This window comes from Protopterus annectens, chromosome 8.part1 (genome assembly GCF_019279795.1).
Source record: "Protopterus annectens isolate FY-2018-M chromosome 8.part1, PAN1.0, whole genome shotgun sequence".
In the NCBI taxonomy this organism is placed as follows: Eukaryota; Metazoa; Chordata; order Ceratodontiformes; family Protopteridae; genus Protopterus; species Protopterus annectens.
This window is the reverse complement of record NC_056742.1, coordinates 496592132-496610461: the sequence shown is the minus strand read 5'-3', so window position 1 is coordinate 496610461 and position 18330 is coordinate 496592132. Positions and strand designations below refer to the sequence as shown.

Sequence of the window (18330 nt, the reverse complement as noted above, 5' to 3'; positions counted from 1 at the left end):
ATATCAATTAACTCAGTTGCCACGTCAATATCCCTTTGTGGAGCTTTTTTATTTTTCATATAAACTTCTACCCACTCAACCATTTCTAAGTGTGGAATAGAAGTGTATAAGTCGACTACATCGATGGTAAGAAAGTTGTCTTCTTGGTTAACTTCTTTGACATCACTGATTATAATAAAAAAAATGTAGTTAGCCTTGAATTGTCCGGCCTATGCTAAGGCATCTCATAACGAACTAAATATTGCACAATCAAGGATTAGAGTGTACTTCAGAGATCTGTTTATAGAAGCCAACACTGACCTGGATACATTCAATTACATTAATATTCTCTACTCCAAAACACCTGTCATGTTTGGAATACCAAAGATTCATAAGAACCAACATGACCCTCCTATGTGTCCACTTATTGATGATCGAGGTTCCTTGACATATCCATGTGCAAAACTCGTTGACTCAATATTACAAAAATATCTTAAATTTGAGTCATGAGTATGCAAAGATTCATGGACTTTGTTGAAATTTTGAACGTTTTAGAAGTTAACTGAAGAAATTGTAAACAAACGGAGTAGAGGTATAGTTCAACCACTCTTGACCTCACCTTCCGTTGTCATTGATGTTAACCTGGTAGAGTCACCTCCTAGCCAGGTTGCCATTCAAACTACACAGTCACCAAACAGTGACTTGGTTACCTTTATAAAACCTTCAATGACTCAGCAAACTAGGGAGACCTCTTTATGCAATACTTTTATAACCACCTTTAGTAAAGACAGTGACCGTCTTAGATTAATTCTCCACAAACATTGGAGTTTCCTTTATAAGGATTCTTCCCTAGTGACAGAACTGGCCAGTCACCCAGGATTGTTTATAGAAGAGGTACTAATTTAAAAAGTTTTTTTGAAATTAAAAACACTAAACCTACTTCTAGACTTACTGGAACCTTTATGTGTGGAGCATGTAGGATGTGTAAATACATAAAAACAGGTAATTCCTTTAGAGTATTGAATACATGTAAATTTTACATTAACCATAAGTTGAATTGTGAGTCCAAGAGTGTTGTTTACTTAGCTTCCTGTACCTTATGTCCAGCTTTATATATAGGGAAAACGGACAGGAAGATTCGTGAGGGAATTTATGAACACTCTTATGCGATTAGCAAAAATAAAACAGAAAATGCTTTAGCAAAACATGTTTCATTAAATGGTGGACATAGTTTCACGTTCCAAGCTATTGACCAGGTACTTCCTGACATTAGAGGTGGCCCATATCCAGTACTATTAGAGGTACGAGAACTAGAATGGCAGTTTGCACTTAATGCTTTCTGCTTGCCTGGTTTGAATGAGAATTGTAATATTTCATGTTTGTTTAAATTAAGAAATCTTACACAATAGTGTATTTTTAACTTTTCACTAATGACATTAATATATTCCTTGTATATTGTATACTGATTGCATACACACTTTTTATTTGAGGTAGTATGTAAGTTTTAAGGTTTATTTTAATAGTGTTTGAATTATTGTGCTTTGCACCTTTAATTCACTGCTGCTACTAGTCACATGACTTCATGCTACATGGCTTAAATGCTGCAGGAACTACGTAACTGCTGTTTGTCTGTGTGTCTGAAGAAGTTACTTTACTTAAAGTGACGAAAACGTGAGAACATTTTTTATTAAATTGACTTTACGTTAAAAGAAAGTGTTTTTTGGGATTAACATCTATTTCTGCTGGCTACTGTTGGGCCTCTGTTCTGTTTTAGATTCTGTAACCCTGGCAGAAGCTTCCATGACATAAGATGTTTCACAGTAAGATTTGCCATGGAGAATACTGTTGCCAATTGGGACAGCAACTTATATATGATGGGTCTATCAGGAAACTGGCTGATGTTCTGATGCATTTTATTACCTATATCTCTTTGAAATTCCACAATACTGGTCAAGTAATTGACCACCCTTAAACAGAATGTGAAAGATATATATGTGCACTTCCCTAAGTGGTCCATGGCTTCAGACTCCTCAAATGATAGAAGGACCAGAGGATCTGAGATGTGTTAGTCTTCTTTAGAACTGTTATTTACAAAAAGGAATGGGCTTGGAGGTCTGTGACCAAAAATATAAGTTCTCTGAGAGAGCACAGGATATGGTCCACTTTTCTAGGTACTGAGGTACCATACTCGAACTTTTACAGGCAGTGCTGGTGATAACCTTTAAAATGTCAGTCAGCAGGAATAACACCCAAAAATATTTTGGATAGATCTGAAAGTCTTCTATAATATTTTATGTGGGGAGAACATGAGGTCAATTGGCCACCTCTTTTCTCTGATACATCATCTCAAGGACCCTTCAAATTTAGGGTCATCAGCTGAAGGATGGAGGGTAGATGGTATATACCTTATGAGCCAAATTATACACTTTATCATCCAGATTCGCTGTAGGTGACTCTGTAGATAAATCCATATGCTTTCTCTTGCATGTAGCCTTCTTTTACACTTTTGGATGTGAAGATTCTGAGGAGGAAGACTTTCTTTTGAGTACTGAAATGTTATGAGGTAGCTGCAGAAGGATTTTGGTCTGTCTATACTGAATGACAACCTGCAGGGCCTAACATTCTAAAATAGATATACCTGTAGGTGGACAAAGCTGACATCACCACAGGGTATGTCCTGGGGAAACCACATTAATGATGATTGTCTGTTTGAAACTGAGACCACCGTTGCCAGTTGCATTGGCCCCAGAAGATCCCAGGTCATTTTCAAAGATACTGACACAACAGACCCAGTCTCAACTCCAAACGTAAAGAAGCCAAAGTCAGTGCCAGGGTCAAGAACATGGATGCTGGTAATACCAAGAACATCTGTAATGTTAAAATCAGTATTGCTGGAACCATGTGACTGCTGAAGCTGAAATCAACATCAACACCAACAGCTTGGCAGCCAAGACAGGCTGAGCTGCTCAGTCAGTGCCAGCCTCTTTTAATCTAGTAAAAAAATGCCATAACTGGTGAGGAAATCTTTAACTTCCTTGGCTGGGAGTATAGGTGACTGATGACTCTTTGTCTCCTACAAAACTTTGTGCCAGAAAGAATTTATTAAGGTCAGAAGAAGTCCACCACAAACTTGCCACTGTTGAAACCAAACTCCACTGTCTCAGCATTCAGGACTTTGAACTGAAAAAGATGAGAACCTCCTTGTTATGTAGTGCTCAGCTACAACAGAAAAGTTGGAGATGCTTTTTTTTAACTGCAGATACAAACTTTTCAGTAATTTTAATGGGAAACCTATTCAGAAAAGACTCCATATGTTTTGGTACCACTTTGAATACAGGAGAGGAGATGTTTGGTCACCTCAATATCTTAGTCTTTTTGGATAGCTTCAGCAGCTAAAACTTTAGTTGGCTTTAAGAATGGAATTTCAGACAGTCTCAAGGCCAAAGAGTATGTTCTGGGCAGAGCAGAATCCTCAAGTTCGGATATTTGGGCTGATGATGATTTCTTATACAGCTGAAACTGTGATTGATCTTTTCTGAGGTGGAGTGTGGCAGAGGAGAACTCAGTACAAACCAAATATCTCCCTAGCAAGTTGTGCACCGTGCATACTCATCCAGCAGAGGGACTTTATCTCCATTGGTGCACTTGTGAAAGCTGTATTCCAGTTTTGTATAAGCTATTTTCCCAATTACAGAAATAACTAGCAATAAGTCAATAAATAATATTAACAACAATAGCACATTTTTCAGACAGAAAGATGAGGAACAAACATCAAAAACATTAGAAAACTAGAAACCTACTTTAATAAAATAACATCGAAGGAAAGCTGGACAAGAATGATTTAGCCTAGAATGAAAATTAGAGTCAGTAACTAAATGGACTTTGGAATGAGATTTGATAAAAGAGTACCAAAGTTTAGAATCAAGACTTTTGTGGGAAGCCCAAACTGAAAACCTGGTCCATTTGTCTCTGTAGGTCTTCCAAGCTGAATGTTTTCAATAAAAAGTGATTACCCACAACACCCTGCATGAATATGTTGGAATTCTTGCTGTTAGAGGAACTGGAAAATCCAGGCAGTTATTCTGAGTGTGTGAAAATCTTGGAGGTCAACCTGAAGGATGGAAATAAGGTGTCCTGCTGGGACATAGACATAAGAGCTGCTCAAGCAGCTACAGTTGTAGCAGGAGGAGCCACATCTGTCTGGTCCAAAAGGGGATTGTGGGAATTTTGGCCATGAAAAGTTTAACTTTCAGTATAAAAAGGTCATTATCAGAAAAAATGGGGATGGAAGCATTTGGAAAGCTACGATGTCACGTGTGACCAAGGGCATCCTTAGGTCGATACCACACCAGAGAAGGAATCAGGGAGAGATATCTCTTGTATTTGTGTTGGTCAAAGGAAAAACATTACACAGCAGTTTGCACCACAAATTGAATAGCCTTTAGGCAACTAGTAAGCTGGGAGATCATTTATTGACACTAGTAAATACAGACTTTGTCCACAAGAAAGTTTTCCACCCCTGAAATATGACTGTCAATGAGGACATGGTTAGACTAATGATGTGATTGTGAAATTCTTTTCATGTCCCAATACAGCAGGTAAGATTGTTTCCCCACCTGATTCTGGATATACCATACCATAGTCGTGTCACTGCAACATATAGGTACCACCCCTGTGGAGGAGGCCTGAAAGGGTGTTTGCATAAGCAAAAAAGGACACATCTCTAGTATGTTAATATGAGCACTTGACTCTAGGGGCAGTCAGACATCCTGGACTGTCCACCCATTGTAGTGTTCTCTACCACAGAACCAGGCCTCGGGAGGCTGCAGTTGGAATATAATTTCTGGAAGCTAAATAGGCTCTATTTAACCATCACCAGATGCCACATGTAGGTCCTGGAGATTCTGATGTGGTCAGACAGGGAATACAGACTGTATGACCACTGATTCAAGACCATTTACTGGGGGACATTTGTGAACAGCTTGCCATGAGGCTCCACAGCTATGGCCACTTCCATGAGATGGAGAGATGAGGCAAAATTCCACCAAAAACAAATGAGACAGAGAAATTTGAGACAGTTTAAACTGTAGGGCATTTACAGTGACCTGAGTATATAAAGGCCAGTACTAAATGTTTCCTGGAAAAGTCCCTGAGGTGATTTAATTTAGGATGCCACAGAAATTTCCTTTGAGAATCTGGACCTTGCTGGACCTTCTCTGCTGCAGTAGTGGACAATCAGTTATTAGGTAAGGGAATATCTTACCTCACTGCAGGTTCTGGTGAGCTGCTATCATAGTCATTGTATAGTTGGACTTGCTAAGCCTTGCAGTACCTGCACTTAAAACTTGTGTCACACTTTTCACTACTTTCTGCTGAGCAAATTGAAACTGTTTAGCAATTTTCTTTGGACTGTACTGCCACATTGTACAGGTAACAATAAAACTGCAGATACGTTTCCATATTGCAGTTGTACCAGCATTCTGTTACTTTCTGTACATTATAGCGACTCAGTAATTAAGCTAGTATCACTGCATTTCAGCTAGCGTACTACCCAGACTGTAACTATACCAATTTCCCCAGAGGATTTAATATATAAAATAGGACCACAGTCCACCTGTACTCCTTCTTTTATATGCCTTCTAGCATTAGGCATATTGAAGAAGTGTAAGAATTGTGTCCTGCTCACCGAAAACTTTGCACTGTTGTGACACCCTGTCTTGTGCAGTACTAATAGGTTCATAGGTTCATAGGTTCATACTAGGCTATCTGCCCAAGGGCATTTATAAGCCTAGCCCATAGTTATGTGGCTTTCGCCACCCCTTTAGTTTGAATAAAAACTATGCCTATCATTTTGCTGTGCCTCTGTCAAGCAGTGACGCTGAAGTAATCCCTGGGGTATATCTGCAATCTCCCATCCATTGGTCAAGATTCCTCTTGAACAAGACCAGAGAGGTGCTCTGCCTCACATGTACCGGGATTTTGTTCCACAGCATAGGGAGTCTCTGGGTGATGAATCTGTCCCTCCAGCACGTTCTATTTATAACCGTGTCAAGGTTTAAGTCTCCGCCCTTGTGGTTCTGAGGGATCTAGATTTTTGAGGTGAAGCATATTCATCAAATCTGGGTTTGACATGGCCTTATATGTCAGGCACAGGTCACCTCTGAGCAAGCGGTATGAGACTGAATAGAGCTGGAGTTCTTTCAGTCGGGCAGCATAAGACATATTTTGAGACCCTTTATCCTTTTGGTGAGGAACTTTTGGGGCCTTTCAAGCTGCAGCAGGTGTCTGGTCAGATACATTCCGAACGGGCATTGTACTCAATCATAGGTCTAATAAGTGATGAGTACAGGGGACGATGACCTCCCTTGATCTAGATGTGAATCCCTTCATGATCAGGTGGGTGATATAGAAGGTTTTCCTAACTACTTTAGCAACATGAGTGTCAAACGAAGGCTACTGTCAACCTGGGTCCCCAGATCTCTGATGACTTTTTCTGTGCTCAGTGGATTGCCACCTATATGGTAGCTAGGGGTAGCCTTGTTTTTCCCAAAGGGTATGACTATGCATTTTTGGCGTTTAACTTCAGGCCATGGCTCTGGCACCAGTTATCCATTTCTGTGAGGCCCTTCTGGAGGATATCTGTGTCAGATGTGTTTTCGACTATGGCCCAGTTTGCAGTCATCTGCAAACTTTGTCAGCCATAACCCTCCTGTGTTTGCTTGTACTTCAGAAAAGTAGATGCCGAACAAGAGTGGACCCAGGACTGAGCCCTGTGGGACACCACTTGTGACAGGCTTTGAGTCTGACATGGCTCCAGCAACTCTGACCCTGTGGGTTCTGTCACTTAGCCAGTTTGCAACCCATCTTGTGATGTATGGGTTTACATTCAAGCTGATGAGTTTTTCGATGATACCTGAGTGGGGTATTGTGTCGAAGGCCTTTGCCAGGTCGAGGTAGGCTGTATGGACTGCCTTTCCCTCATCAATGGCCTTGGTGACTGTCTCGAAAAAGTCAACCAAGTTTAAGAGGCAGGATCTGCCTTTGACAAAGCCAAACTGATGCCACAATATAACCATAAAATACCTTACTTCAATAATTGGCTTAATAATTACTGCCAGTGTGCAGGGATCTGATGTGTGCCAACTTGCTGTGAGATGGTGGACAGTCCTACATTTTTCACTAGGGATGACCTGCATCTGTCCCCTCAGGGCTTCTGCATTTTTGCCAAAACATTTGTCCAACCCCATTGTCTTTTCTAGGCAAGAGTCAGTCTCCTACACCTATCAACGAAAGAAACTTCAGTCAAGGCAGTATGGCACTGCTGAATGAAGACAGTCTGAGCAAAAAGGTGCCATCATGAGCCTTGAAAACATTCACAGTTGTATAGTTACAGAAACATGATTCCAGTCCAGTGATAGCAATCCGTCTCGACATGGGTTTAATGCTGATGACTCATTTAGACCCTCCACTGAGACAAGCTGTGAGTCTAGTGGGGGAGTGTCCATACTTATTTACAATCCCATTGCCCCACACATAATTAAACAATGACATACAACTCCTGCATATGCTGGTATTTACAGGCATGTCCACTTATCACATCCATCTACAGACTACCCTCCATGCTTCCAACAGCTCATGATGCTTAGCTTATCAAATAGTCCCTAACTATTAAACATAACACAGTCATTCTAGGAGATTTTTAATTACTCAGACATAAATTAGTTAACATGCAATGCAAACAGCAGATATGCATAATAGTTCCTGGACCACAAACTTTTTTGAACAGATAGTACTGTCACCAACAAGAGGCTCAATTCTACTTAATATGGTTCCTGTTGATATGTAACTCCAGCTTGCATCTCTCCAAATATTACCTCGGCACTGCTCAAGTCAGACCACAAAGCCATAATATTCTTCAGAAGACCCCAGCTCCAGATGCACTCACATCCTATGATTTATTTACTTACTTTTTCTTGGCTGGATTAGTCCCACAAGGTTCATGTCCTCTTTTAGGGAAAACTCCAGTGGTATTCATACTAACTAGGAAACATTGCCAAGGGAGCCGGGTAACTGCCACTGCTCTTCATTTTAATAAGTGCTATGGGATCTTTTACATCCACCTTAGCTACCACCAGTTCAGGCAGATGAGACCTCAGTTTAACCCCTCATTTGAAGGGCAGCTCACTCAAGAGTGCGGAACCCCCCCATACTGCACTACAGTGTTAGTATTTGGAGTGCAGGCTGGGAATACTGGCTTCATTTACAAGTAATAAATAAGACTTCCACAGAAAAGCCCTTGTGATCTCTATAAGTACTATTTCACTATCCAGTTTTTGAAAGCTCAGCCAGCATGATGTCCTACTAAAAAATCAATGAGCTGATTTTACTGTGTCAGTCTAAGTTAAGCAAAACATGAAAAGCATAGACATTTGCTACAGAAAGATGTCCGTTTGATACTAAAACAGACTGAATATTTCAGGACTGAATTTTCTCTATAAGCAACATTTTTTTCTCAAATATAATTTTTATTGCATTTCACTTCTATTTAAATACAAGAAAAGAATAACACAGAAAAAGTACATACAAACTACTTGGAATATCAAGTTTCAGTCGTCCAAATACGATATGCATAACATAAATCATCATGGAAAACTGGTGCCAACAACTCATTTAGTTGTCGCAAGTAAAACTGTATAGTACAATATATGCACACAAACACACATATGCACATGTAATATATGTATGTATGCATACATAGATAGATATATCTGCACATATAAATATATATATATATATATATATATATATATATATATATATATATATATATATATATATATATACACACACAGAGACACAACTACACACACGCGCGTTTCTTCATGCATTGCTAATAGGCTAAATTCTTGGGCAATTTTAAGCCTAGCCCATTATCCCACATGAAAATCAGACCTTGCACCTTGTGTCTGTAAGGTATACCAACCATGAAACCCAAAGTCAGAATCAAACTCTGCACCTTGCATCAGTAAGGCAGACACCTTAACAATTATACTAACCCCCAACCAGTGTGTGGGTAAAAAGAGATTAGCCAATTCCTGTAAGCTTTCCCAGAAAGTCAATAACTTGTGAGAAAGGAACTTTTCAAAGTAGACGTTAGAGTAAGAAGATTGTACTGTTGAAAGCTTCTTTTTGGCTACAGATGAATAGCAGATGAAGATGATGTTAACCAACATTGGATGAAAGCCAGGTCTTGCTCAATGACAGTGGAGTAACTTACTTCAGTGGGTAAAGGAAGTTTTCCCTCACTCTGTAATATACAAGGTTAATGTTGTTATAACAAAAAAGAAAGGGGGGGTGGAAGGGGTAACTCTATGTGGTACAGCTAACTCAATAACACTGGAGTACAGGATGAAGAATTTCATGTCACTTTATCTTCAACTAACTTTACGTGGCTAACACATGTGGAATGTTGTGTCCACTTAGTTTCACTCTTTTCTTACTGCAGCTGATGGCGTATGCAGTGTCCGCTGATGGAGAAAATGTAGAGGAGCCAATAGAGATAAAGATTATTGTCACTGATGCGAACGATAACAGACCTTATTTCACACAAGCCAGCTTTACTGGCTCTGTTGCTGAAAATGTAGCACCAGGTAAGTTTAAACATGTTATTGCATTTACTGTTTTTACTGATTTCATCTTTCTTTTTTAACAAGGTAAGTAACGCTAACCTTTCAAGCCTTTGCCATCCTTAAACATCAGCTACAAAAGCAACAGCAAATGTAATATGTATTGATAAGTTAACATAGCCAATCAATCAACATGTCTTTGTGATTAAATAGCGTACTTCCTAAAGACAGTAACCAGAAATCAGGGATGAACCCCATTGACTGTGGTTATGAGGCAACAACACTAACCGCTACATCAGATTGCCTCCCTGATATTTATACTGTAGTAGCTAGAGACACAAGCATTGAAAACAACTACTCTCACCTTCAAAATGGAAACTAATCAAAAGGAGGCTTATATCATACTAAAAATAATACTCATCCTTTCACTCTTTGTACGGATATTGTGTGCAAGCATGCACAGTGGGAAGGCAAGTGCTATAAATCATGCTGCAAAAATACAAAAAAAAAAAAACAGAAGAGCAGCAAGCAAATCTACAAATTGCATTTCATTTACAATTAGGTCTCTTCATTCCCTAGCTGCAAATGTACTTTTCTTTTAGAAAAAAGCACCCAAAATGTGCTCAGGAAACAAACAGAAATGAAAAGGAAATCAGATTTATACTTATTCTGAGAACCACACATTCAGCAGGGAACACTACCAGTTACCCACTGAGGACTGCACACTCCATAGTACCACACATTCAGCAGGGTACACTACCAGTTACCCACTGATGACTGCACACTCCATAGTACCACACATTCAGCAGGGAACACTACCAGTTACCCACTGATGACTGCACACTCCATAGTACCACACATTCAGCAGAGAACACTACCAGTTACCCACTGATGACTGCACACTCCATAGTACCACACATTCAGCAGGGAACACTACCAGTTACCCACTGACGACTGCACACTCCATAGTACCACACATTCAGCAGGGAACACTACCAGTTAACCACTGATGACTGCACACTCCATAGTACCACACATTCAGCAGGGAACACTACCAGTTACCCACTGAGGACTGCACACTCCATAGTACCACAAATTCAGCAGGGAACACTACCAGTTACCACTGATGACTGCACACTCCATAGTACCACACATTCAGCAGGGAACACTACCAGTTACCCACTGAGGACTGCACACTCCATAGTACCACAAATTCAGCAGGGAACACTACCAGTTACCACTGATGACTGCACACTCCATAGTACCACACATTCAGCAGGGAACACTACCAGTTACCCACTGACGACTGCACACTCCATAGTGCCACACATTCAGCAGGGAACACTACCAGTTACCCACTGATGACTGCACACTCCATAGTACCACACATTTAGCAGGGAACATTACCAGTTAACCACTGATGACTGCACACTCCATAGTACCACACATTCAGCAGGGAACACTACCAGTTACCCACTGAGGACTGCACACTCCATAGTACCACACATTCAGCAGGGAACACTACCAGTTACCCACTGATGACTACACACTCCATAGTACCACACATTTAGCAGGGAACACTACCAGTTACCCACTGACAACTGCACACTCCATAGTACCACACATTCAGCAGGGAACACTACCAGTTAACCACTGAGGACTGCACACTCTATAGTACCACACATTCAGCAGGGAACACTACCAGTTACCCACTGATGACTGCACACTCCATAGTACCACACATTCAGCAGGGAACACTACCAGTTAACCACTGAGGACTGCACACTCCATAGTACCACACATTCAGCAGGGAACACTACCAGTTACCCACTGATGACTGCACACTCCATAGTACCACACATTCAGCAGAGAACACTACCAGTTACCCACTGATGACTGCACACTCCATAGTTAGATTTGAAAACATCATTTCTGACTAATTCCTTTGGAGTAGTGATAGTTTCATAAAGTATCTGAGCTTCCTCTGATGCAGATGTGTTGTGAGGTCACAAAAGCTGACAGCAAGGAAAAAGAGAATTTATTTTCTTTTGTAATGTATCCCTTTTCTCTGAGTTTAATCCAGAAAGTATGAGTCAGGTCTGGTATCCCACCTGTGACACAGATGGTGACAGGACTAACAAGAATACAAAGAATTAGCCCAGATAAAATAACTTTAGCTAACAGATCTAGGAGATTCTCTCTCTGATGTCCTCCCTATGGGAGAAAGAAAGATGCCTTTTTGAAGTTTCAAGTAGTTTATTCAATTAAATTGGCAGATGGATGAGTGTTCTTGTTCTGCTTTATGTAACATGAAAACTGCACTTTCAGTGTTATAATTTAGAACAAGAACATTCATCCATCTACCTACTTAACTGAATAGGGTCTATAGTAGATCATCCAAATGGCTGAATTTTGAATGATCTAATATCGAATCCAATATCTCGAATGATGAAAACAGCGAAGCTGCATAAAACCAAATTTGGCCATTGTTGTGGCTTCGCTGTTTTCAGTGATGTGGTGTAAAGTTATGGGTTGGGTGGAGGTAAGTGTGTGATTGTGCGGACGTTCGGGTTAGGACGCGGGTTGTGTGAGTTAGGGTTAGGGTGCGGGTCAGGTAAGTGTACGATTGTGACGGATGTTAGGGTTAGGGGCAGGTTAAGTGAGTTAGGGTTAGGGCATGGGTGAGGTGAGTGTGCAATAGTGACAGAATTTGGGGTTAGGGGCAGGTTAAGTGAGTTAGAGTTAGGGCGCGGGTGAGGTGAGTGTGTGATAGTGACGGACCTTAGGGTTAGGGTCCGGGTTAAGGTAAGTGGATAGATAGTAGTGTATGTGCAGTGTAGTGTAGGGTTAGATGTAGCTTTTAAGTTTATGTGTGTGTATTGCTGCTTTTTCGTGTACTTGTGGTGTGTGTGTGTTTCTTGGAACAGTGATTTTTTTCCCTGGGAAAAAATTTGCTGTTTTGAGGTTTCGATATTGTTAGGGTTCAGGTTTTGCAGTTCGACATTACGACATTCAATAGTGAGCTGTTTCGATGAGCTAATATAGACCTAACTGAATAAACTACTCGAAACTTCAACAAGGCATCTTTATTCCTCCACAAGGGTAGACCTCTTGATTTTATCTGCACTAATCCTTTCTGTTTTCTCTGAGTTTGGGAAACCTTAGAGATTGTATATATAGGGACCATGAGTGCAAAGGCAAAGCTTGAACGTCAGAGATTGCATGGGGTACAGCCTCCCTGTGATTGCCTTTTGATTGTTCTGGGCTGTTCTCTATATTAATATGTTATGCTTAGAGTACTGTAGCATTTAGATTTTATAGCTGTGATCTTTAAATCAATGTCTAAAGTCCCTGTCCTCTCACCATACTAAAAACAGTGCCCATTCTGTCTGTCTATGTGCAGGTAATCACGCCACACTTTCTGCCAGGATATCATGTTAGTGATCATTGCTCAGTTTGTTTCCGGTATACCCTGCCAGTGATGAGTGGCAGAATTCTCCAACTTCACATCATGGAAGCCATCACTAAATAAAGCCTCCACTTTCATGCCTTGTCAGCGATCACTGTCCATTCTGATTGCTTCATATCTCATGCCATCCTTCTCCACCATTATACAGTTTCAGTCATCACTGTCCACAGCCTCCATCTTATTACCCTATTAGCATTCCATGCCAGCACTCTTTACTATCATACCATGTCTGCAATCAATGCCCACAGTCTCTACCTTAATACTGTGTTAATTAGGAAATCACGTCAAATTATCCAAAGCAAAAGCAATAACAAAGCACAGAACTTCTAGATAGTGAAATAAAATATATTATCATCAGTTACAGAAACTTGGTGCAGCAGTTAGCGTTGTCGCCTTACAGCAAGAGGTTTTCCTGTTAGATCTCGGCTGGAGCGCCTTCTGTGTGGAGTATGCATGTCCTCCCCATGGTCGAGTGATGTCTAAAGACATGCAGGTAGGTGCGTGCATGAGTGGGTGTGCCTTCTTTGAAGGTTGGGCATCGGGCTGGCAACTCGGCACCGTAAAAATCTACTGCCAATCATTAGCAGACTGGAGTTCCACTGTGGCGACCCCTAACCAGGAAAAGCCGAAAGATTTTTTTATCATCAGTTACAGAAACTCATTATGTTCTCTGCCTTTGTACTTTTCAGTGGTCAGTATCTATGGTCACTACCCTCATACTCTTTCAGTGATTAGTGTCCACATTATTCACTCTACCATTTGTCAACAATTAGTGTCCACTGTGACTGCCTCATGCCCTCATAACAGTTACTGCCAATAGCCTGTGGCATATTCTCTACCAGGGATCGTTGTCCATTCTGCATCATGCCTTATCAACAGTACCCATAGTGTTCACCCTCATATCATCTTAATTGTCAGTGTCCATAGTGTCTGTCATTTTCCCTGTCATTGATCATTGCCTAGTCAATCAAGTATCTTACCATACTAGCAGTCATTACTCAGTGTCCACCCTCATTCTCTGTAACTATCTTACCATACTAGCAATCATTGCTCAGTGTACACCCTCATTCTCTGCAACTATCTTAGCATACTAGCAATCATTACTCAGTGTCCACCCTCATTCTGTGTTACTAAGTGCATATTGTCATTTATAACTTGTCAGTGATCAATGTCCATTATACCTGCCTGATGCCCTGTATAAGTGCCAGCATTCTCCACTATTATACCATAGCATCAGTCAGTGCCAACAGTTTCCATCCTTTTGCTATGTTAATCAGTGTCCATTGCCTTTGCCCTCATACCTTGTCACAGATTATTGGTCACTGTGTCTACTTAATATAATAGCTTAACAAGTACCTATAATTTTGACCATCGTGTCACATCAGCAGTCATTGATGACAATCTCCACCCTCATATCCTGTTAGTCAATAATCAGTGTCTCTGCCTATATACCATCAGTGATCCACGCTTACCTTGTCTCTGTCATATTTTAACAATAAGAGTCCACATTCTGCTTCTTTATAGCATGTCAATAATCATTGCCCACAATCCCCACCCACATATTCATTGTTTCTGCCTTTACATACCATTGGTCATCAGTGACCAGTCACCACCCTCGTACTGTATCAATGACTATGCCCATTGTGTCAGCCTCACACAATGTAATTGATAAGTGTATGCATTCTCTTCTGCTGTACCATATCAACCATCAGTGTCCCAAATCTATGTACTTATACCTGTCATTGGTCAGTGTTTACTTTCTTTGCAATTATACTTGACTAAAGGTCAATTCCCATAGTGGCAATTAGTGTAGTGCCCACATTCTACAGCTTCATACCCTAATGGAATCCACTGTCCTTGCCCTTATACCCCATCACTGCTAACATTCTGCATCATTTACTGTCAGTAACCATTGTCCTGAGTCTTTATCTTCTTACACTTTTAATGGTCCGAGTCCACAGTCCTTGCTCTTTAGCCCCTGTCATTGCCAGCATTCTATACCATCACACTTGCTGATCAATGTCCACTTTCCACCATCATACATTATCAGTGGCTGGAGTCCTCAGCTGCTCCCAATACTCACCGGTGAGCCTTCTGTGTACCAGGATTTAGGGATCATCCAACTAGATCAGACTCCCATAACTATCATCTCACCTGTCACTGTCTGGTTTCAGTGCTCCCAGTCCTTCTGAGTGACCGGTACAGCATTTATCTTAGAAACTTTACTTATAGGAATGGCTGAAGTCACCTACCACCAACATCCCTTCCACTTGTGACTGGAGTATCACAACTAGTCCAGCCATCCTGCATGTAATTCTGACTCATCCAAGCCCTTTGGTATCCCAGTACTCAGCATGCAATGTCAAACTCCTAATGAACTCCTACTGAAAGTACATTGTAATTTGGCACATGAACTGCCCCATCTCTATTTAAATGAGATACATAATGATCCAATTTAGGACTCCCCACCCCACTGGCATAGTGTTAGGTGTCCAGTTTGGTATGCTTCTTGTGACAGCTTCTGTTATGCTAAATTGACTAGGAACCTCCTTATCTGTATACTGAAGGTGATATCACCAAACATTTACCATGCTGCGGAGATTTTTTCATGAATTCTAGCCCATAGTGATCAATTTTAGGATTATACAGGCATGCAAAGCTAGTTACATTTTCATGGTGGTACCAGAGAACCAAAACCACGCAATCAGTTCGAAGACCACTGAGTATAAAATACAGGTTATCCAAAATGAAGTGAAAAACAATAAGAAAGTAATAAACTGTGTACAAACTGATAAAAGAAAAAAAGAACACTACAAGGTATTTAATAATAAAATAATGTTCAAACAATCTAACAATCTATAAAGAATATACCTTATTAACTTAAAAATAGAGAGAGAAACATTCTTAGCATGAAAATTAGAAATGCATACACAACTCACACATGGCAAGACAGAAAATCTGTCCCCTAGTCTAACCATAACCTTTGAGCAATCACATAGACACAAACACATAATCTTATTCCCAATGCAGAAACTTTTGGCATATCTGAAAGTTTCTGCATTACACTCCACCCCCACTTACCACAACCGCACATCTCACTAAAAGCAGCATTCAATGTTACTGCTTTTGTTCAGTGCCACAGTCGACAATGAATGCTTTAACTGGTTCCGGCACCAGAAATATCTGCCGATGGAGTACACAGTGACCATGTGTGTTTGTATGTGTATGTATATATATATATATATATATATATATATATATATATATATATATATATATATATGGGTTCCCTTTGGATTATCGAAGTTTCAAAACTTCGAAATGCATATGGCTGAGACCATATGATCAAAGTTTTGAAACTTCAAAAGTAAAATAAAAAAATAAATAAAAGGAAAAGGAAAAACTTTTTTTTTTTTATGTTTTTGCAGGGGGGCAAGCCTCCCTTCCCCCCCATACCCCCTGATAATAAAATATAACAATTCCGAGATCACACTACAGCGAGGAAAATGGTAATCCGTTCTGTGCTCTACAGCGATCGCCATTTAAATGGTTCAAAGTTTCAAAACTTCGATCTTATGGTCTCAGCCATATCCATTTCGAAATTTTGAAACTTCAGTAATCCGAAGGGGACCCATATGTGTGCATAGATACACACACACACACACACACACACACACACACACACACACACACACACACACACACACACACACACACACACACACACACACACACACACACACACACAGTCACGTACATAAAATACTAGACTGTATCTAAAGGTCAGGTTTCAAGAGGCATTTTTGCAGACTAAAAAAAAGGCCTGTGAAAGGACCTAGTTCCGATTCATTAACATGGTTTCACACCTACCTTCATAAGTGCAATTTCACAGTACACACTGCCAAAAAACTATATCAGGTTCATTTAGTTCAGGGATTTCACATGGTTCTGTTTGAAGTCTGATATTCTTTTCTCTACTTAGGATCATTGGATCATAGGAAGTTACTAGGCTAATGGCCCTAGAGACCTTACAAGCCTAGACAAGTTCTACTCTTATTTCCTTGATCAGCACCTATAGTGTGTGTCCAACAGGGACACAGGTGGAACCCCCAGGTGAATTTATGGTTACTCATTCAATCGTCCAGATTGCATTTGAAGAGGGTCAATCGGGTGCTCTTTTTGACATGAAGTGGGGGTCTGAGCCAACGGTGTGGTAACCTCTGGGAGACAAATCTGTCCCTCCAGCACATTCTATTAATGTCATATTAATAGAAGGTTAAGGTTTTTAGAGTGAGTAACTCATGTACCATTTGACTTGCAGATATGCAGCATTTCCAGTAAAGCAGGGTCAGAGATTGCCTTATATGCAAGGCAGAGATCGCCTCTGAGTAGTCTGTATGAAACAGAATAAAGTGACAGTGATTTCAGATGATCCACATAGGACAGATGCTGAAGACCTTGAATTTTCCTTCTGAAGAACCTTTGTGGTCTCTCCAGTTGCTGCAAGTACATGGGAAGCTACATACCAAAAGGGGTGCTGTACTTAATTATTGGCCCGATGAGGGAAGAGTACATGGAGGTTATAACTTCTTTTTTTCTGGAGGCAATGTCCTTACTTATGAGATGAGCAATATAGAATGCCCTTCTAACCACTGTGGAGACATGGTGATGAAAGGTAAGGCTGCTGTTAACCCATGTGCTCAGGTTTCTCACCACTGAGTGCATACTTAGGGTGTTGCTATTGATGTGGTAGTTAGCAGGAACATCACTCTTACCTAAAGGGATGATAATACATTTTTTGCATTGAGTTTAAGGCTGTGACTTTGGCTCCAATCATTTGTTTGTGTAAGAACCTCTTGTAGAATGCTGACATAATTTGGAGATTCTATGATCGGTCCCAGTTTGCAGTCATCAGCAAACTTTGTCAGCCACAGACCTTTAGTTTTTGCTTGTATTTCAGAGAAATATATTCCAAACAGCAGACGTCCCAGGACTGATCCCTGTGGAACAGCACTGATTACAGGTCTGCTGTTGCAGGTGGATTCCCTTATTTTGACTATATGAATTCTATCAGTGAGCCAGTTAGCAACCCATCTAATGATATAAGGGCTGATGCCTACTTGGTTGAGTTTGTTAATGATGCCTGAGTGGGGGATAGTGTCAAAAGCTGTGGCTAAGTCTGGGTAGGCTGTGTGCACAGATTTCCCCTCATCCAGGGACTTGGTAACTGTCTCAAAGAAATCCACCAAATTTAAC

The 18330-nt window shown here is 40.5% G+C and overlaps 1 protein-coding gene across 1 annotated transcript in view; it reads left to right on the top strand.

Annotated features, from left to right (window-relative positions):
* LOC122810164 (cadherin-4-like) overlaps positions 1-18330 on the top strand; it is a 368858-nt gene that overhangs the window by 110654 nt on the left and 239874 nt on the right. The window contains exon 4 of the mRNA XM_044081642.1: positions 9485-9629. Within this exon, the coding sequence (XP_043937577.1) occupies positions 9485-9629 (145 nt within the window). The remainder of the gene's footprint in view (positions 1-9484; positions 9630-18330) is intronic.